This window comes from Hippichthys cyanospilos, chromosome 11 (assembly GCF_059441005.1).
Source record: "Hippichthys cyanospilos isolate Australia breed blue-spotted pipefish chromosome 11, RoL_Hcya_1.0, whole genome shotgun sequence".
Classification (NCBI taxonomy): Eukaryota; Metazoa; Chordata; class Actinopteri; order Syngnathiformes; family Syngnathidae; genus Hippichthys; species Hippichthys cyanospilos.
This window is the reverse complement of record NC_142379.1, coordinates 13,188,971-13,212,442: the sequence shown is the minus strand read 5'-3', so window position 1 is coordinate 13,212,442 and position 23,472 is coordinate 13,188,971. Positions and strand designations below refer to the sequence as shown.

Below are 23,472 nucleotides of genomic sequence, written 5' to 3'. Positions count from 1 at the left end.
AAACAGAAAGGTCAGAGGTATAATGCGCCTGCATTTCGATGGCATGCTGTTTTCTCGATGCTTTGAAATGGCAATGGTTTTACAATGCATTATAGGTCTCTGTTCACGGTGGGCACTACACAATGCACTGCGAGCAGTGTTTCCATGAATCTATTAAGCTTCATGCAGTGTTTTCATTTCCTGAGCACACCCTTTTGGAAACAAACAAAAAGTTGAACTCAAACTCCACTTGAACTTTTAGTAAATTTCTGATGGTGATGAGGACGTAGGTCTAGATGTGAGAGAGCACAGCGTGGTATGATGCAAACCTATTTGATTGAAGTGGATAAGGCTGTGGCTGGAGAAAAAGGCTTCGTGGGGGCAAGGAGGTTTGAAGGACTCTGGGTGCCGGGTCTAGTCAGAAAGAGAACGGGCTCTGAAAAATGAAAGAGGCTGGGAACAGAAGATAGGTCAGAACAACCTATCAGGACACTAACAGCAATTTGCTCTGTGAGCTGGACAGAACAAAAACTCGACAAAAAGTCTTGTTGATCTGGGATTTTCAAAACCGGCTTTAAAATTGGCAGCCGTTAATCAGGTAGAAAACCTGCGGTTGCTAGCGCACTCTGACACGGCTGTGTCAAACAGTGCAGTCACACAGACACACACACAGAGATAAAACAAATGCAGTTGAAAAAAAAAAAACATATTCTGAAGCAAAACCTTGAGGTTTTAAAGCAGATGGGATCTCAGGAAACGCTAGAACGTGGGCAGTTTTCGAAATTCTGTCTGACAGTGAAAATGACCGTGTTGCCAGCGAAGTTTGGTGACAAAATCCAGTGCGATATGTTACCATGGGCGGCCTGGGGATAGGATGTGAGCAAAGCACACTAGAATAGGTTTTAAAGAAATATATGTAATAATTTGCTGACGTTGACACTTATTTGATTGCTGGACTAAAACGATTCCATCCCAAAAGAGGCGGGCATAGTATGGGGTTGGGGAAATCACATCTTCTGATAGCCACATGAATAGGAGTTCTGAACACAACTCAAGATGGGACAATATCAGATTGTGACAATATGATAACCTTGAGCAAAAGTATCACGCTAATGCTTTAGCACAGTATTAAAATTACACTTCACAAAACATATAGTTTTAAAATCAAATAAAATTTAAACAAAATATATAACGCAGCATTTGTTAAAATAACAAGCATTTACCATGCAAAATTAAAAAAAAAAATACATGAAAATAAAATTGAAACAAATCTTTAGTGAGCAACTTGGGTTTTGCTCACCAATAAACATACATGAATTCTTTTTGATTGAACACATCCAATTTTAACTGAAAAATGGTCACTTAATTTGTATAAAATAACAATATTCGAAAAAATGATCAATCATTCAACTATTGTGTGAATCACTTAAGAGCGCAATGTGGATTCTGTCATTTTGTGTTTTGTGTTCTGATTTTGTGACTATTTCCCCATGCCCGCTCGCACGCACATAAGTAAACATAACAATCGTGCTGTCAGTCTGGAATCTTCCTGTCACTCGGGGTCTTGCCCTCTTCTGCACTACGACACCAATTTCTGTTTGTTTTAAGTTTTGCTGCTCAGCATTTGGACTGTTGCTTTTTGTGCCTAGTAACACAATAGCTTGCTAGTGAAACACAGCTTTAGATGGCCAGCGGCGACCGACTGACCGCCATGTTGAAAAACACCAGACCAGACGCCGACTGGCGTTGCTAATGCTGTTGGCTAATGTTAATGCTTCAAATGGCGTCTGCCGTTTTTCAAAATAAACGATGCTAGCCATGTAGAGCGGCATTCTCAACGCTGTCTCTGATCCTGCTAGGTCTAAAAAGCAGTGTAAAAACAGCGTTCTAAATGTGTACGGTGTAACTCGAAATAAACAGGAATTAGCGTCGTATTATAGTGGGGCATCCATAATTTACCCACGGAATTGTTGGAGAAGATTGATTCCACAGGGAAAGTTAGTCTGAAAGGACATAGTTAGAAGAACATTGGTGGCATGCTTTCACGTTTACATGGGAGCCCGTTGCTGGTTCTGAAATATGAGTTGGAATGTCAATAAACCACCATTGTTGACATCTCCACTGATTCCACCTCAAACTCCAAACACGGACCGCTACATTATGATCTCATTTGCTCGCCATAAGATGAGCGTGTGAGCTTGTTTGTGTCTATGTGCGTGCATGCATGCATGTGTGGGGGGGAAATAGTCAACTTGAAGTGACAGAATCAGCATTTTACATTTAATTGATACACGTTACATGCGGCAGTTAGCCATAGCCAATTAAAAAAAAAAAATGCTGCAGCAGATGAGGACTAAGGTATGATAGACAATGAGAGCTACCGTGACTTCTAAAACCGTGATATATCGCCAATCCACCTAATATATATATATATATATATATATATATATATATATATATATATATATATATATATATTACCCATTCATTATTTGGCATCACCCTGGGCATCTCTCCGAAAAAGCCCTGTCCTGAAGCTGGCTAAGACTACTTTGATTGACTCATTTAATGCTCCAAGAAAAATTTCCTTTAGGGCCTGATTTTAAATGCACTTTTGACCACTTTAGAGCGTTCTAAGAATCACAAACTTTGCAAAATGGGACATTTTGCTACTTCTCTTCTATTAAGTGGGTCTTCAAATATCTTAATTTCCTCCATGAATGCACTTCAGAGTATGTGGCACATGCCTGATTGTTTCTCCCACTCTGCCAATGAGGTCATATAATTTACCTTTTCTGTTAAAGAAGAGAAAAGTCCAAAAATTAGTGAGCAGTGAACTGAAAAAAGCACAGCAGGTCCCCAAATTTCCATTACTCTGAGCTAGTGCCTGCACAAACGGCTCTTTAACTGATTCTAAGGAGGGTACAGGAGTGGGAGATTGCAGTGGGCGGGAGAAAAGGCTCAGAGCAAGAAGGTTTGCAAGAAGGGAACAGGTTCTGAAATGGGAAGCCAAAGGGTGAACAAGAGAGAACAGACAGGTCAGAAAAAAAAAACAAAAACCTCAGGATACTAACAGGAATCTTTTATATGGCTGGGCACAATAAATTGGAGAGAGAACAATGTTGATGTGAGACATTGTGAAGTTCAGTTCTCTCCAGAAAAACTAATCTGCTAACTTTTATGCCACCTTTAATTCACATTCGTAACATCATGGAGACAAGACGAGATGAAAAGGTGCTTTCTTTCCAACATACGAATGGACAGCACTGTTTCAAATTCATTTGGCTACACTTTTACTAATTGACGTCATTGCGCAGTGGCGTTTATTGACATAAGTCTGTCTTGTGGAGCAAAACTATTTGCTGAATAAGTCGATGTGCATCTTTAAAAAAAACAAAAACAAAACAGTCTCTCTATCCAAAGTGCTTCTCCAATGAGCAAAAATAAAAGTAATGAAGGCTATGTAATTGTTGTTTTTGTGAAGGAGAATATTATTCATAGATTTTGGAAGTGCCAATCTGTAACAAAGTATGGAATAACGTTAAAACATTTCTGAATTACAGATCAAAAACCACAATCAACAATTTTCTAGCTTGCTTTTCCCCCCTTTCATCTTTCTGGAATTATATCCACACATTTATTGATATGGCATTGTTTTTGTTTACATCTGGTTATTTTTGGAGATGATCGTAATGGTAATCTTATATTGGTATACAACAAATTCATATTGTAATTGTAGTGTGAAAATAGGGGGTTAATAGATGATGTGTGCAGTTGAAAGATGAAACTGAAAACGCATGTTCTCAAAAGTAGTGATTTCAACTTGACGGCATTCAATTTTGTGTAACCATCAATTCTTTAGCTACCATTATGTATTATGCATCATCTTGAGTGTAGAATTAGGATACTGTATTTCAGTATCCCAATTTTCATTTTCGGAGACCTACGCCTGGTTTTGTGAAAACGTGTATCTTTTTAAGCCTCGAAGCGTGAAACACCGTTAGTCAGTCATTGTCAATCTTTTCATAAAGGTTGGCGCGGAATAACCTTTGTTAAAGGTGGTTGTATTCAGGCACATTTCATAAAAGCGTTTGTAGAATCAGGACAATTCCATTTTCAAGTACTCCAAGGTCATCTTGCTCAGTAGAATAAGAAAGAACATTTTCTAGGCAAAAACATGAACCTGGTGAGTCCACAAGAATAGCTGAAGGTAAGGCAGCTCGTCATCAGTTGGATATTTTACAGCTTCTTGTAAACATCAACACAGCGCCACCCAACCCTACAAGCACACAAAGTGAAGGAGTGGAACCTGATGCAGACTCAGCAAATTGACAGTTTCGGTGCCGTGTTTCCAAAGCTTGTCGCTGTTAGTGACAAATCTCAAATCAGTCTGTATGTGTAAGGCTAAATTTGAGGGGTTTCAAAATGTCTTTTAAATTGACTTTCAAAATGGTATTCATATATGGTAAAATGCCAGATTATTTCAAATTATTATTATTATTTATTTTTTTAGAATATTGGTCTTTATTGCTATGAAAAAAATGAACAAAGGCGTGATCAGCGATGTTATGAAATCCGAGTGTGGAATGAATCTCAGGCTCTCACAACACAAAATTAATACAAGGATACTATCAACATAACATAAATAAAGGATTTCACTGAATACAGGCAAAAATTAATGAGGCATAACCTTCAGGAAATAGCAACATATTTTGTTATATATTCTGTCGTGACCCCGAAAACTTGTACAACCAACCAACCATCTCGAAATCTTTTTACTCCCAACAGCTGTCAGTACACTTGTAAATGTATTGTAGGTGTATGTCATTATGCACCATAGTGCATGTGCAGGTGAGAAAAACAGGAAGGTGAAAATGCCATATCACAAATTACACACACTATAATGTACGACGATGAGGGCTCAAAATGACACACGGAGGGAACATGTGGCTGTGAAATAATTTTGATAAAGAGGGGTCATGGCAGCTCGTGTTAATGGCATCAAAAGTGTATATCCGGCTTACACGGCCACTTTTGTTCATTTTGGTGGATCATTTTCGGGTTTTTTTCTTTTTTTTAGTAATATATTTCTATCTATTCCACACAACTACCCTATATTTACTTCTTTTTGTTTTTCTCATCCATCTCCCGGGGGCTTGGAGCAGCGAATCAGCAGAGTAATTGTGCAGTCAGCCTTTTCCCTATCTCCCAAGGTTTAAAAGTCCCCATTTGAAAGTAGATTCTAATGCAGTAACATCATTGCACAGTCAGGAAAAGCTTGGAGGCAGATTTGAATGATATGTATTATGTTTTTTTTTCCCTGTCACAAGGGTCGCACTCTAGCCAAGGAGGATGGAAAAGAAGCTTATGGTAAATGTCTGACCTTAGTCTGGGCTCTATCATCTTGCTGCAGTGACAATGCTATGGGGAAGAGAAATGCCAAAACAAAACTTCTATTGTTCACTGACGGACAAAAAAAAAAAAAAAAGACATATGTGGGCAAGGACTTCCTTGCTTCCTCTCAGTGTTTTCTGTTCACCTGTCTACACCACAACTATCATTCTACATTGTGTTGTTTTATTTGCTCAGGAAGGTCCCACTGTGGTTTCACAGGTCTGCAACCAACATCTTAACAAGATGGTCTAAAACCGCTGCGCTGACCAAACTGCTGCTGAGCCACAGCCGCTTTCTTGTAACATCCACAGACTGGAGACCCATAAACAATGTTTACTAACTGCAGGGCTCCTTTCACATCATCGGCTAGACCAAAGATGATACGGAAGACTAAATTCAGCTTAGATTGACACTGAAGCAATTATTTATGTTCTTACTTTGGTTTTATTGTAAATAATGGAAAGCTGGAATGTAGGACTGAAACGAGTTCTCAAGTAATTAGAGTATCTTGTTTGGCCATAAAAAATGTCAAGCCAATCGCAGCAACAATTTTTAATGCATGACAGTAAAAAATGCCAGAAGTGCGGTGGGAAGACCAACTTCAAAATGAATCTTAGTTTACCAAATCATATATGGACACAAATGCCGTGGTACACTTGGTATATTTTTATTTTGAAATTAATACCAGCAGCATGCTGCTGCTTGACTGGTCTTTTCACGCAACTGTTGCTCCTGACTCCCAAAACAAACAACACAGGCACTAAAATCATATTAACCGGCAACTCAGGGCGCTGTAGATCCTGAGAAATAACTTCATCATGCTGACATTGACATTTTTGCCTGTGTTTACTAGTGGCTTGGACTCTATTGTAGCCGCTAGCTAGCAGAATTCGAGTGCGCCATACAGGCTAGCATGCTAGATGTAAATGACTGCATAACAGGTGCATGCGTAGGGTTAAGAAAATGACACTCAATCGACTGCTTTCCAGGATTTATTTGCTGTGGAAGACAACACAGCAGACATCTTTGTAACGTTCGTTTGTAATGATATCATTTGTAACGTTCACCTTTTCATACGCTTTGCTCAGGAAACAGCACCACAAACTGGGGGAAGGAGGAAATAGCAATGGAAGTTGTCTAAGCTTGACGGAAGCAGAATATGCAGAGCCGTCTGGAAATGCCAAAATATTGATACAAATAAAGATAACTCAAGATTTTAAGTTCACAATTGTACAAATAGCCATGAAAATTCAAATACAGAAATACAAGAAGGAAGAAATGTCATATTCTGTTGGTTTTGGCTTGTGGGTTTATTTTGGGGGGGTTCAGTTCTTTTTTGTTTGCGTTCCTCTAGTGCCACCCCGCATTAGTTTGATTTGGTCCACTTGTCCGCTTTATCTGCCCATTTTAGTCCACCAATCAGCTTCTCTTGCCAATTGTCTCTCCCCCAGATTTGTCGCGTTGTCTTATTGTGTGTATGTATTTAACCCCTGGTTTTGTTCCCGTTTATTGTCGGGTTATAGTCACTTGTCATCAGTCTCACGTTTCATTGCAAGCCCTTTTCCCGCATGCCAACCTGTCCATTAGTGTTTCCCGTTTCTCCCACGTCCCTGTATTTTTGGAGTTTTTCGCTTTACTGTTTTGCCCGCTTATTGTTCTTGTCTGCCTTTCACCAAATAAATATGGATTACCGCACACACTCCCTGCCTTGGAGGCTTCCTGTACCTGGTTGCGCTACCCCCGCAATCACGCCAGCTATCCTCACTGCCTCGCTGTCCCATGACAAGAAAAATATATAGTCATAACTGAATTAAATTTTTAACTCCATTACACCTGCACTCTTTGATACACAGAAGTCATTTCCTTCTGGTTACAAAAACAAAATACGCTGACTCAAATGGGTAGTTTTACGTGGCAAATTTTTTCATTTACATCAAAATTTAGGGGGGATAATACAATATACATATGAAAGTAGTGTGTTACTAAGCACATCTTTAAGAAAACAAAATGTTGATCATTGAGCATCAAAAATTTATAAGTTCATCATTTACAATGAAGTGGAAGTTCATGAATTTGGTCTTCTGTGTTCGTAATTGTTCATCGCCAAATAGAAAGGAGATTTTTATCTCGGTACTCAATATTTCAAATAGCAACAATTCTAGATAGCTGCAGCCTCATTGAAGTGCCTAACAATTTGAGCTGTTTCTTTTATTTTGGGTAATTGTCATGTGGAACCTCCTATAATTTGCTGGTATTGTCACATAGCTTTACAGATGGTATGAAAGCTACATCTTGCTGTCATTCCCTTATTAAAGTCAACCTTTTTTGCTTGGCCGCAAAAAAAACTTGTGTCAAGCCCATGGAGTTCTACTTTTGGATTCCCTCAAATTTGCCAAAGTATGGGCCTTATTCACCACCGTTACGTAGAAAGGAAAGGGAATAGCCAAACCAACCAAGTACATTTTGTCAACTCAGAATTTTTATTAGATTTTGACATCAAAATGAAGGGAAAACGAATAAGTAATGTTCAGGCCCCAGAATCGAGTCACTTTTGTACATGGCCAACAAAGATGCCCAGCGGGGCCCCAGACCAATATTGAACCGGGCCTCCTGCTGAGCCAGCAGTCTCCCGCCAAGCTGCCGGACCCCCGCCGGACAGCCTGCCTACACCACAGCTGGAACAGCGACACTTTCCAGGGCTCCCTAATAGCACATTCACTTGCGCATTTCATTCAATTGGGAGCCATACTTGGGGCTAATTTCGAGCAAAAAGCAGAGGTTAAGTATCTGTCAGTGTATTATGAGACGCACGGAGCAAATGGACAGTGGGTGAACTGAAGCAGAGTTTGTGAATCAAAGTATGTTTTGTCAGCAAATCTTGTTTGGAAAGCATTTTTTTCATGAACAGAGACATTCTTGAACCCAGATTTTCCAATCCTGGCCTCACCAAACTAATAATGTATCGCGACCGAGTTACCACGCAACAACATTGTGGTACATTGACTCGGCACAAAATAACTTTGACTTGGAAGATCTTGATGAAAGTGTTATATTCATCCCTCTATTCAGTTTATCCGGTAATTCACACACATAATATGATCATTAATTTGACAAGGAAAAAAGTATGACCGGGACCTTCGGCAACTCATAGTTATGTAAGACCTTGAGCACAGGTTTTGCTGGAGAAAGTGACGGCAAAAATACTGTAGGCATTATTTAGATGTGTCAGTAGCAGATAGACCTTCAGATAAAAAATAATCACTCGACAGAGCATAGACCTCCCCAAGATCCTGTATGATGGAAGATTTTTTTTTTTCTGAAAGCTTTGATGGCCAAAAATAATTAAAAATATTTAGTTTGATTTAAAAAATTGACCTAGCATTGCACCATGCCCATTCCTATGGGTTGTATAAAGTTATGGCAGATCTGAAACCAGAAAAACTTAAGGATGATTACAAACGACTCAATACTAATACTAAAAGAAAAAATACTAAAAGAAAAAAATCTCATCCATTTCTCTTTTAAAAAATGCACACATTTTATCGGAAGCAGCAATATGACTGTGTGATTTTGTAGTGTATGTGGTGGTTGGCGCTGTCATTATATTTGACAGAATATGCCAATGAAACCATTCAACCAACTCCAGCGGTTGGCCCGTGCATTTACACACTCCCACACCAATTAACCTAACAACCTCACTATACGATCAGGTCAAAACTCACCTAAGGCTTTTCTAATCGTGTAATGATTATGCATTCCATAATGTCACATTCATCTAACACAATTCATGTGCACAATGAAGGCAGTTTTATTAGCTTCCTCTCCATTGAACGACTGAGACATTTAAAATTGCGTTCTGGCAAGATATTGTCAGTAATTTCGATTGGTTGATAATTTGTCAAATAAGATCCATACGATGTGACGCCAGTGATATGTTGTATATTTATGTTAATTGCAGTATTAAACATACAGTGTATGGGGCCATAGTGAATAGTGGTATATTACAGCTAGCACTCAGTAGCCAGTGCACAGAGATGAATGAAGAATTCCATCCATCCATTGTTTTAAACACTTGTTCTTGCAGGCTTTCCCGTGCCTATCCCAGCTGTGTTTAGACAGTAGGCAGGGTACTCAGTTGCCAGCCAATTACAAAGCACACAGAGATAGATGACCATTCACACTCACAAACGCACCTAAGGGCAACTTGGCATGCCCAATATACCTAGCATGCATGTTTTTGGGACTGTGGGAGGAAACCGGAGTATCTGCGGAAATCCTACCCGGGCACGGGGATAACATGTAAACGCCACGACCTTCGCATGTGAGGCGGATGCGCTAACCAATCTGTGCTGCCCGAGAATGCAGAGATGATTAGTAGTTAGCGTCCAAAGTTCAAAGAAGACATGGAGCATTGAAATTGTGAGGGGGTGAGGAGCGAGTCAAATCATGTGAAGTAATAGAAGTTGGAATGTCAATAATTTATGGACATTCTGGAGTTAGCTGCTCTTTTTGCTGTAATTATTACATGTCCCTAGCTGGTATGACTTTTGTTGTTCCTGTTTACTTTACATTATGTCCCTTTGTTGACCTTATCAATCTAGGTTTATTTATTTATCTTCAGATTTTTTTTTTCATTTTTTTTAATCACAACCGTTTGTCATCCTCCACCGTCTTTACTCCGTTGCCACCCTCGGTGCAATTTAAGATAGCGGCGCACCCCGCTGAGGAGATGGTGCCCAGCAGCACACTTTGGTATCACATAGTGGTTTGGGTCAGAGATTAATCAGTTGTCATAGTACTTCTGCCAAGCACAGAGCCTCCAGTCAAATTCAAGGCTCACAACTTAATTGGTAAGAAAATGGCAAAGGGAGATGGTCCTGCTGACTGGCAGCGGAGGGCATCTGAGCGCCAACATTTACCTTTCATCTGTCACACCACCTGGTTATATTAGCGTGTACTGGTTTAATAACTGTTTGGCACAACCCCTGTGGCTCAATTTAATTAAGCAAAAATGGTTCAGTGGCCTTTAACTCTATTCATTTGAGAGAAAATATAGGAGCTTGTGCAAGATTATGTGGAAGTAAAACTATGTTTTCATGCTTTGTGCTGTCAAGAGAAAAAATGGAAGATGTCTTTGTGTACAAACAAAAAGAAAGAAATTCATTTTCTTATGTAGTAACGCCATATAATAATGATACAAATAATCAAATCTAGCCTAGGAGAAAAAAAGTTTCCCAAATTCCCGTTTTTTGGATGATAAATATGAATATTGAAACCGATGACTGCATTTGCGTCTGGACCCGTAAATGACTTTGTGTTTGTTTTCATGTGCGGGCAAGTGTTTGTGAGACACAAAGAGAGTCAAAGATTATTGATTATTCTTTCAATGTTACAATTTCCCCTTTTGCTTTTTTTTTTCTCTGTAGAAGGTCATGGTATTGAAACTGGTTTTAAAGTAAACACAACAAATGTTGTTTGGCCAATGTCCTTCAGTCATCAGCAGATAAAAATCAGAATTGTGCGTTTCATTCCAGTAACTCCAAAAGCCTTTTCATCAGAAGCCTCAGGAAACGTGCCCTTGTTCCATTCACAGCAAGATGTTACCACATGCCATTTACTGGTTGCTTTTAGGCGCCTAAGAATGTTGTTTGCCTCCAAAAATTGGGGTCACTTGGAGTACAGCTGAGGTGTGTTTTTCTTGGCCAAATCTATAAGCATATATCCTATTAGTGGCTTTTGGAGCCTCAAGGCTGCTGTGTAGATGAGTGCTGCTTGCTTCAATCAAAATGTCAAAAAGACAGATATTCACATTGAGGTGAGTCATTTTACAGACAAATGCCTGGTGTTTAGCATTGAGGTCAGCTTTATCAGTTAATTTTTCAACCTTCCTTGCTTGGATGTCTTGAATAGTCTCAGCTGATGAGTCTTTAGACAATATTAATCAACCCTCGTTTCATTTTTTTTCTTTTGTTCTCTTTCTTTTGTTGAATAAGAACAATATACAGTGTTTGGGTGGTTAGCACACCTGCCTCACAGTTTGGGGTCTGGATTTCAAGGTCCAGCTTGCCCCGGCCTTTCAGTATGGAGTTTGCATGTTCTCCCCATGCCCACATGGGTTCTCTCCGGGCACTCCGGCTCCCGCTCTCCAAAAACATGCGTGACAGGTGTATCAGGCACTCCAAACAGTCCTTAGGTGTTAATGGATGCATGGATGGTTGTTCAGACCTGGGTGCCTTGCGACTGGCTGGCAACCAGTTCGGGCACCTGGTATAGGCACCAGCAAGGCAGCAACCCAAGTGAGGATAAGCGGCGATGGAAAATGGAAGGATAGATAGATTTTATTTGGGTGTAATTTCATGATAAGGATTATTGTTTGGTAACAGTTGTTCGATGACTAAGGTCGTAGAAAGCCATTTTAAGCAGTCAGCTACATTACTGCTTGCTGGTGTGCCAAAATAATAAAAAAATATATATATATATTGGCAAAAGTATCTAAATTCGTATTTACTATGATTCAAAATTAATATTAAATTCCAAAAATAGTAATACAACAAATTTGCTTTCTGTTAACTTTGGACGTATGCTACCTAGAAAGAGACAAACTCACGTCAGACGCAAAAAGCGTTGCGTGAAGATCAATTTAAAAATAAACATACCAAATAATACATCTACATCAATGCAATGGCTCTAGCATGCTTTGATTTTGAAATTGGCTTTCACAGCGTTAGCTGCTACCAGCTAGCTTTACTACTCTTTATGACACAATTTTTATTGCTATCATATCATATCTCTACCAGCATCAACACGCCACCATTAAAAAATATGTATTCAATCACTATGAAGTGTGCTAAAAAAAACACTAGTCAATCAGGTTGTCGTTGAACAATACGGCACAAGTCTCCAGCGTTAGCGCATGCCGCGAACTAGGTGATGTATTCAAATGCAGAAAATAGGTCAATCTATGCATTTAATGTGAATAGCTGCAAATACTTTAAACATTGTGGGCTATCTCTCAATCTATTAAAGATAACATCAAGAATGATCAGGGTCAAATGAATAGTTTACAGAATTACTATAACACTATTGTTTACAATACCTAATCAGTTGCCTAGGTTTATGTCTTCCATTCTGGTGGTTGGTATTACAATGAATCCAAATAAAGAATAGAGTAGCAGTAGAGACAACAACAACTGTTTAAAAAAAATAAAACTAAAAACTGTCTCCATTTGTCTTTCTGTCTCGCAAAGCATTAAAGACAAATTGTGAGACAGTCAAATATTTCCGCTTCCACTGATGCCACCTTCAGTGAGTCATTGACGAAGCAACGATGTTGTCTTCAAATCCAATAATTGCCAGGGTCACTTGAAGACATGTCAGTGAACAATGAGTAAAAGTTCACTTCGAATCAGTCTTTGATGCATTGTTGCTCTGTTTGGCATCCAACTGAGACAGCAATCTGTGAACCCATCCGAAGTGTCAGGCTACAGCTCTAGTTTCCGGCAAGGCAAGAGGATGAAATCCGTCCCCTGGGAATCTTGGAACTGATGGCTTGGCATTTTCATTTGTAAACCGTTTTCTCATCTTCCCCAACCTGTGGTGGACTGAGTTATTTGCAACAAAAGTGGACCATATCGGTGAACTCCAGAGGTATGTCCCACGGTGTCGATCCAATGATCCTATTCTCCTCAGATATTTTTGATTTTGTATGTCTTGGTTGTGATGGAAGGAGAGTGTGACCCAACGGACACACTGCAGAGATTATGGAAGGCGACTAAAGGATCACAACTGATGGAGAATATCGACAGGCTTAGATCTGCAGCCATCATTAACCTGTCATAACTGTGCTATTGGTTGCAATTGGCCAAGAACAGTCAATATCATAATGATGCCACTGGAGTGATATTATCTATTCTAAATTGCACCTTGCTAGGCAACTGTCCTGCTAGCTTGTCGTTTTTTTTTTTGGACTGTAGGATCTTTTAAAGCATAACATTAGAGCTGCCGCACATGCTTGACTTTCCAAAACGGGCCACAAGGTGATGTCATGGCACAGCGCGCGACAGATGTAGTACGGAAGCTGTCATCGATTTTATATCAATTTAGTGACACTTTAATATGATACAAATCATTTTAAATGAGAATCACGGTTCTTTTGTGATTTTTTGGCACACCTCTTCCAATGAAGTTATCAACTCCAGGTGTATAGGATGGTCTAGTGTTTTGTCATAATATTAAAATTTCAACATCTTCATTATAGCTTGGTTTTTGACATGGCAGTTAAAACAATAACTGATAGACAACTACTTGGACAAAAAAAAAAAAAAAAACTTCCACACCTCTGTCACTTATGTTTTTTAGTATAACATCAGAAAAAAGTAAAGGGTCATGTAATTTATGATAATTTGTGGAATATTCATTAGGTTGTTTCATTCTATCCACATCTGGTTTTACAATGAAACATGTGTATGCGGTTCATCACATTGCCACTCAATCCAGGCTACTTTTACTCAATTAGAGCTCTTAATTATACCCTCAGCACAGGACCTTTGTTTCGACATGGCCTACGATGTATCTCTGCTGGCAGGGCAGTAGTAGTCATTGATCAAGCAAGACCCATTGCTTTGAAACCTGCAGGGGATGAACAGGGCAAAAGAACACGACAGCGAAAGAAGGGATTAGTAAAATGAGAACTCTTGCGGAAAGTGATTTTGAAAAGACAAACAAACAAACAACAAAACAATTCTTGAAGGTTTGTGCAGGCGCATTGCTTTTCTTTGCATGGAGCTCATTGTTGGTCTTTTTTGACATTTAAACTGAACATGTTTACACGTCTCCCACTCTGTGCCATTTTTGTTGCAGCCAATAGCAGTACTTCATTCACACGTTTCTACTTTGTCTCCCGCAGTAAATAAACACAAGCCATGGATTGAGACGTCCTACCATGGGGTAATCACGGAAAACACTGACGTTGTTCTGCTTGATCCTCCTTTGGTAGCTCTGGACAAAGATGCCCCCATCCCTTATGCAGGTAAGATATCACCGATGCAAACAACAAATCCGGTAATTATGCAATGATTAATTCCTAGCAAGGCTACAATAGTAGCATCTTAGCACCTCCCATTTTGGGGGGGGGGGGGGGTGCAACCATTGTCAAGTAAGTCTTTATGACATTTCATAGTTATTTTGTGTCTCAAATCAGCCCTGTGTAAGAAAAGGACAAGACGACAGTGACTGGATTAGAGCGTACCCACTTTGTGACACTTCCAGCTTGTCCAAAGGGTGCCAGTTCTTGTGGGAAGGTGTTAGCTCCTGCCAGACTGCTAATGTGCCCCTTGCATATGTTTGGAGCCTGTTCAAGGCTCTCAAGCTGGGCACGATCGGTGTTTGCGCTCTAATGTGTGTGTGGGGGGAGGGGGGGGTGATGTGGCGGTCTGTTACTGTTTTATGATGGCCTGAGGAGACTCAGTGTAATAACTAAGCTTCAGGTATAAACAAAACAAATGATGAAACATAATGGGAGGTAGCCTGACTGACCAACATTTGACTTTGGCCTTGATAGATTGACACTAGGACAGTAACATAAGAGATAATTACCCTAAAATTTCCATATTCCTGAAAGTGAATTATAACTGAACACACAAACTTTTTGACCTCATGAAAACCACTACATCATAACTGAGTGATTTGCCAAATTATTGACTGGGTACGCACAGGGCTTTGGCCAAAAAGGTTGTATGTGCAAGCTAGCATCTGTGAATAATAAATCATTTAGTCACATTCATACATTTACATGTTTTAATGCTCCCTTCAACACAGGTACTGTAATATGTTTTTTTTTCTCTTCAAGTTCTCTGCGATGAGCTGTAACCAATAGATTTTGAATGTCACCAATAGATTTTGGTGCTAGCTGTCAATATGTAACAGATGTGGAATGTGCAATGGTCATGATGATGAGCATTTTTTCACAGCGCACTTGACATTCTTTTTGCATTGTATCAAGTTTGTTTGTATAGGCCCGAATCACCCAAGTCTCAAAGGGCTTCCCAGGTGAAAAAAAGTCATACAAATACTTCTTTTCATCATAAATACACAACAGCATATGAACAAAGCTCCCAGAATGGGGAGGAAAAACTCAAAACCCCAATTGGAAAATCAGAAGCCTTCAGAAGGGACCACACGTGGGAGGAGCTCCTTTCTTCATATATATATATATATATATATATATATATATATATATATATATATATATATATATATATATATATATATATATATATATATATATAGTATATATAGTATATATATATAGTATATATAGTATATATATATATATATATATATAGTATATATAGTATATATATATATATATATATATATATAGTCTGTATTTGAAAATGTTTGTAACTATCTTAAACATTGAAGAGAAATGTCCTTTTTCTGCCACTGTTTGTCTGTGAACAAATGTCATATTACAGTGTTTTGCAGATATAACTTGAATCATAGTCAAGCATAGTTTTATACAAAGCTGTAGAACGGAAGTTACATAAGGCTACATAACACATGTTCATGTTCTTCCCCCAAACCCCACACACCCCACTCCCCGAAAAACCATTCATTACGCTTGAAAACATGAATTACTATTATGCGTGATGCCTCCAGCACTAACGGAAAGTTTGTGTGGAAATGCCCATATTCTGGAAAATACTGTTAGGGTGTACAGACAGTTGAAACATAGCAATATATATGTTCAAAAATAGAAATATTAACGACTGCTTTACTTCTGGGATTGAGGTAACCCAAGTAGTCTGAGTTCAAGTATAGCAAGGCTTCCCTTTGCCATCGTTCATCCACTCAGTTATTAATGAACTAGTAAAATGCAATCAACTTCTTCACTGAGCCACACGGATGAAGCAAATAGACTTTGTAATGAGATTTTTCAAGGCTTTTAACTTTTTTGTCTTTTGATGGGTAGCAAAATCAACAGAGCAAGACAATCTTTGTGGAGAGCAAGAACAAAATAGTTCTAGGTTTGCCATTATCTGTTCATTTCAGCGAGCGTGGCGAGGTTTTAAACAAAGGCGCTCCGTTATTAAAAATTTGAAACTGATACAGCAAATGGCTGATTATTCTTCTGTTGCTCATTTGTTGGAGACTTGCGTGCTTATCCGCTGAGTACAGATTTGACATTTTTATCAATGCTCTACATTACAATTTGTTCTTTGGATTTTTTTTTTAAACAGTCATATATACCTTCCAAACACTATGACTATACAGAGCAGAAATAATGTTTATAATAATAATAAAAATTATTATTATTATTATTATGAAATCAACGTGACTTGAAATTGTTGCTTTTTCTTTAAATGTTGTAGATGTCAACAGTCTCGTCGGTGTCATGTTGCAAAATCTTGTTGTAAGACACTTGAAACATTACTGTACAAGATCGGTCACCTGAAACCAATCTGCTCCCATTGCCGCCGTCATTTTGTAAGCTTGCCGCTGCCCGGGAACTTGTGACAGTCCAATTAAGTACAACTGCATTATCGGGAAGCTTAAATTATTGTCATGCATCGGAGCATAAAATTGAGGAGCAACTCGGGAGATCTGCACATGCACGATTGATACGCATGATTGAGGAGTGTGTGGCTGCCAGAACCACAAAAGAATAGATCTTTTTAGCAACACTACCGCATATTTGTGGTCGAGTATTTGCAAATTCACCTATTCACTGATTATAACCTGGCAAAAGGAAAAAGTTGGAAAATTATTATTTTTTTCATTTTATTTTCATGTTGGAATGCAATCTACATTATGAATGATCTTCATCACATTATAGTAGCTCTTCAATGAATGATTAGGTTTTCCAAAACATTGTGTGGTTTGGCTTTAGTTTCGCTATAATGCCATTGCTATTTACAGCCTGGCTCGTTCCTATGGCCCACAAAAAGCCCATCAGAGGTGCCACAGTACAGTGCACCTCTGCATATTAGCAGGTTCGCCGTTCAGCTATTCATGGACTCTATTCCTGTTATTAGCACAAACCTCTATTTATTCACTGTTATTTATTTCCCTAAGCCAATAAGTGGCAATTATCTTTCTCTTTTCGTGGCCAGGTCAAGTCACCATATACAGTACCAAGGTCCACGTTGCATTCATCCTATAGTCATACTTTCATTTCCACTTAGATGCTTTCCGTATTTGACACATGTGTTTCTGGCCCCATGTTATGTTGAGAGAGTACCAGTAGTGGGGTCTGACAGGAGACAGCCTGAGCTGCAGGCTATACATACATGTCAATGGAGGCTTTTAGTCTTTTTTTTTTTTCCTCTTGCCCATTTTTTCATACTAGCAAGCCTTCATTTCTGACCCCTCTTACTACTCAGAAATGTCACCCTATTAAACAACTTCTACGAGTGTCCCTGCGTGACATTTTGTATAGTGGATATCAAATATTCATGGATGTGTATTCTTGACGGTATAAATGCATTTCATCATGGAGTAGCACCGTTAAATGCCGTAAAGCTAAAACTTCCTCTGTTTAAGGTATGCAAATTTAAAGGGACTCGTTGCTATGCTGGAGCGTGCCACATCAAAGGTGAAGTAGAGCGCAAGTCCAGGCACCATAAAGCAATTTCCCTCAGGGTTACTGATACTACCGTATGCTCTGCTTCCTGGCATGCACAGTCATTATCTTGTCTATATTTAGTCGACTGGCTGTACAAACTCAATCTTTTCCCCCTGCTTAATAGCATCAACATTTTTTTTTATACCTCCTTTAAGTTAGTACAAATAATTGACAAATGGATATAAAGGCTTTCACTCATAAAATAAATGCAGAGGGTCCTCAATGCAACTCCTGTAATAAATAAGATAATGTGCAAACTAACATCTTTGGACAGATACATCATGGAGCAGAAGTCAAGCAGTTCTTTATTTTTGACGTGCTGGCTCTGTTGAGTTTTAACGGAGCATCGCTATGAAGATATTATATCACAAAAACAATAGCACGTCATGTGGCAAAACTGAGCCCGCTAACACATTAAAGTAGAACTGAGATGGTTGATAGTTGTCAACTGTGAAGCATGTACTCCAGGAGATTATTGGTTCACTACACTTACGTTGTGTGAACAATGAATGAAGAGTCATGCAATTGTATTGTTGCATTGTAAAATGGATCAGACTAAGCGCCTAGCTAGCATAAAAGTCCTTAACGGGAAAAAAAGCAAACAAATAAAAAAAAAAACACTGTAGGCCATAACCATATCAAACGCTAATCCCAAGAGTGCCACCTGTCCCATCAAAGTCCTGTTTTGTTGCTCAACGGCCACTTTACTCCAGAACACAGAACTTGTGGACACTGCGTAAGGCTTGCACCGCTATCGAACAATAGTATTGCGTCTTCTACAAAAAAGCATTACCAGCCCTGATTGAGCTCAAACTTCATTACAAAATACACAAAAACAGTTTACGTTCCTTGAAAATTTCATGAGGTAGCCTTTTTTATTTTTTTAACTGGTCCATCATTTTTATTTCCTCAGCAGCACTGGACCAACATCCACCTCCATCAGTCCGTCGTTTCATGACATACTTTTTAGCTATATCAACCAGTCGTGGATGGATGGATGGATGGATGGATGGATGGATGGATGGATGGATGGATGGATAGATAGATAGATAGATAGATAGATAGATAGATAGATAGATAGATAGATAGATAGATAGATAGATAGATAGATAGATAGATAGATAGATAGATAGTGTGGCGAGGCAAAGAAACCACACGTTGCTGTGCTAGTGGAGATCTTTACTCTTCGCATGCCATCACAAAACTGATACAACAAAGTCCAAAACAACAAAGACAAAGCCAACAGGTTCAAAACATCAAAGGATCATATCAACATGCCTACTGGGTGAGAGACATGGTCCTAGTGTCCGCCACACAGCTCCCCCCCCCCGAACACCCAGAAAGGCATAACGGGAAACCCCACAGGGTATTCACCAGTCTGGCACCCTGAGACTCAGTCCGGTCCTGGGCGGTGTATGTGACACCAGGGCCCCAGGTGCGACAGGAGTAAGGGTGAGACGCTCAGCGTGAAAACCATGAGGTAGCGTTGGCAAAGGGATGTTCTGAAGTTCCGCAGGAGCCGGAGTGGCAGTGGTGACCCTCATGCTGGCAGGCACAGTGGTTTCCGAGGGACGGCCGGTCACGGCTGCGTCCCAGTCTGTGCCTGGGCATGAACCTGCTGCGGCACCAACACCAGCTGACCCGCTCCGATGTATACTCGGACCATACCTGCGGGCATGGTAAATCGGAGGGGCGGCTGAATGATGGTGGCTGGAGGCCTACTGCTGAGGCCGAACGGACATCGGTAGTAGATGAGGCCGCCCGGCTGGAAGATCCCGGTCGACGGCCAGGGACTCCGAAATTGGACTGCACAGCCGTTCTCACCAGCGCCCGTACCAGGCCTACTGGGTGAGAGACATGGTCCTAGTGTCCATAGATAGATAGATAGATAGATAGATAGATAGATAGATAGATAGATAGATAGATAGATAGATAGATAGATAGATAGATAGATAGATAGATAGATAGATAGATAGATAGATAGATAGATAGATAGATAGATATAGATAGATAGATAGATAGATAGATAGATAGATAGATAGATAGATAGATAGATAGATAGATAGATAGATAGATAGATAGATAGATAGATAGATAGATCGTTTAAGCTCTCAGTATGTCTTTGTATTTTGAGAGCTTTAGCTTGTTGCACATTAATTTGCATGCACTGATGTTCAGATGCTCTCAAGGATCTACTTGCGTGACTCCTTTAAAGCCTCAGTGGCAGACAGCCAGTTTTGCAAACAGTATAAAGACACATGGCAGCATAAAGGCAGTGATTCTCCTGTGAAAACTATGTGCACCTAGCACTGATGTTATCACAGCAGGATCAGGTCCTCAGATGTAGAGAAAATGCCAGTTCAAAGGGCCTACTACGATGAGAAAGAACAGAAAGAGAAACAAGGGTAAGAACGTCCACCAAGCTCTCCTCCAACACAGATCCACTTGAGAGTTGAAGGAGCTCTGAATGTATGCTATGGTTTTGTTACTTATTCTTTTACATTCTTCCTCATTCATTTAAAAATAATAAATCAAAGACGTGTGCTAGTGTAGTATTTCAAGTTGCCAAGCAAAATAATAGGAATTGAGTATAAATTGACTAATTGACCACTTAATTGAGTGAATTATCATATTTTAAAAACCATTTTAGTAGCACCATGGATGACAACTGGGGGTGGCTGGGGTCACTTATAGGTGCCTGTGGTCTTAATTGTCCACATCACTTACAAACAGAACGCTGCCAACTAAATCATCTGCAAGGAAGTTGCAGTTTACCTGTACAAATAGACTTTGCGCACAACAATGTCATCCCTCAGCTTCCAATGTTAAGCTTTGTGCTTTCCAATTCATCTTACTATAATGGTAATCAGTGGAGCGCAATTTATGCCATTAGTGGTCATATCATTACATTCCACAATGGCGTACATAGGTATAAACACTCTGTTATAATTCTACCTGCGCAAATTCTAGGAAAATACTACAAGGAATGAAACACCACCTATATGCGGTGTTAAGACAGGACTTTGCCCTAGACTTGCACTGAGCGTGAAAATAAGGCCTGGAAAGTGCAACAGAGCACTTTAATCAAAACATTCCTGTGGCAAAAGAAAAACATCCAAACGTGAATACTGTACATGAACTTTGCATGATTTGTCAACATAATGTACAGTTATTATAAAATGACTCAATAGCACCCCATGAATATTAAATGACAAAGGCCTTTGCTTCCTCTCAAATGCTGCCTTGTTATTATTATTATTTATTTTTTTTTTTTTTGGGGGGGGGCTTTATCAGAGGTCATAAATATTTAAGCCAGTTCTCATTTCCCCTAAATGTGCTAGAAACTCAACATGCAAGTACTGCGTAATGTGGCCAGGGCTGTAATGATCCTTTAAAGCTGCCTGTAGTTTTATAATGCCTTCATTCTGTTTTTGTTTTGTTTTTTCAAAGAAACAAAGCAAGCTGTGTTTTTACCTTATCGATCTTGATCGTGGTTGAATATAGAGTTTATATTTGATATTTTTCAATAGAGGGCACTACAGAGCCCTCCTGGGGATGGGCGGGACACAACGGTTGCTTTATGGTCACTGATTTTGCATGATTTTTCATTATGCACAACCAACTACAGCCGCAAGGGAAGATCATTCAGTTAATCTGTATTGTCAATCTGTATCTGTTACCTGCCAAGGTTTTGCATGGAGCGGCAAGTGTATTTCTACTTCTGCAACATCAAACTCTTGGCATGTCCTGGTTTTTAATGCAAATGGGGTAAAACATCCGGATCGGTATGACTCACGACTTTCCATCCCATCTTTCCGCACAATGCTCCATTACGACTTTTCGACGATGTGCAAAACCCAGGGGTGTCAAACTGATTTTAGCTCAGGAAATGCATGAGGGAAAATCTATCTTGAAGTGGGCCAGACATGTAAAAGCATGCTGTATATCTTAAAAACAGTGTCAATTTTATGTAAATGGTTCCTTTGCATGCCAGCCTCGTCCCATTTCCTCCCAAATAGCGGGGGTCAACTGTAAATATATTGTTGAAAAGTTCATTTTAAAAAGTCAAGATGAAGTAACATATCTTTTTGGTCCCGTAGCACAATGTAGCGTTTTTCCTTAAAGGGAGTATGTGTAATTTTTTGCATGCGCCTGTGGGAGCTTTAGGGACATTGGGGTAAATGCAGCAAAAACCTCCAGAGGAGGTGCCACCCCCGTGTAATATAATTTTATGATACCTAGACCTTTGATTATATTTAAAACATACTGTTGGTCATTAAGAACACATTTATTTACCAGTTTTTGAAATGTATAATCATTTAATTTATTCATTTTTAATGAAAAACTGTTTAAATCTTACACAGTTTGCTTTAGGTTGCATGAATAAAAATGTTCTATGATCTTATTTATCAATTTTTTCATATCATACATATTTTGTGTAGAACACATCATTAGATTAAATAAAAAATTAAATAAACAAATAAATACAATGAAACACTATCCAGAAGAAGGAAAATGCAGCAATCAAATCTGTGGTTGGACAACTTCTTTACAAGGACTGCAGTGAACTGCAAAGAATTGAACAGAACAAAACGGTGCTGTAGTGTCTCATTTTGGACACCAAGTGGCACCAATGTAATGATATACACGACAGTGCTAACTGCTCAGCTGTAAATAAAGTAAATTTTAAAAGAAATACAATGCTTATAATACAACAAGGACCAAAAGTGAATTTCAGATGGCGACCCATTGTGAAACTCTTCAGCATGATCGAAATATTTTACCTGCACTGAGCATTAGCACGGCAAAGCTAGATTCTAATGCTAATTCAAATGTTCCACTTTCTCTCACTGAAGCAATCCACAGTTTATTTGCCACAAGCACTGCAATTGGTCACTTTTGCTTGTAAATTGCAGTGCTGATCTTTGCATTGCTTGCTAAGATTTGGTGGTGTTTTACAACGTTTGTTCGTTGTTGCCTGGCACAAAAAAGCCTGCGGGGGAAGTCTGAGAGTCAGTTAGCAAGCACAAGCCTGACTTGTGGCTGAAAGCAGCTTGGGATGACACACTTGTTAACTGTTTTTTCTATTTTCTTTCAATAAAAAAGCGATCAGACAGGACCACGACTGAGCGAATGCTTTAACACACGACATTTAACGACCTTTAACGACACAGGTCATTACAGTATCATACGGAGCTGACTAATGGGCTTGGCCCTATTGTTATTATTTTAATGTTTCTGAAATCATCTTAAACCTCCTCGAGCTGTACGTTTGGCACACCTGGTCTAGGACAATACCAAAAAATAACAACTCCAGCCACACGCAGACTGCACTTTGTGCTACATGTCAAACTTGCAGTGTAATCCTGCCCATCAGCATTTTACAAGTTTATCAGGATAAAACCTTATGTGACAGATGAATAATCGTGTTAATCTTCTGCTGTTACCCACCAGAGTCATTTTTACGCCCGTAG

The 23,472-nt window shown here is 39.3% G+C and overlaps 1 protein-coding gene across 1 annotated transcript in view; it reads left to right on the top strand.

Moving 5' to 3' along the window:
* LOC148416028 (calsyntenin-2-like) overlaps positions 1-23,472 on the top strand; it is a 178,714-nt gene that overhangs the window by 70,047 nt on the left and 85,195 nt on the right. Inside the window, exon 2 of the mRNA XM_088427843.1 lies at positions 14,279-14,401. Coding sequence (XP_088283969.1) covers positions 14,279-14,401 — 123 coding nt within the window. The remainder of the gene's footprint in view (positions 1-14,278; positions 14,402-23,472) is intronic.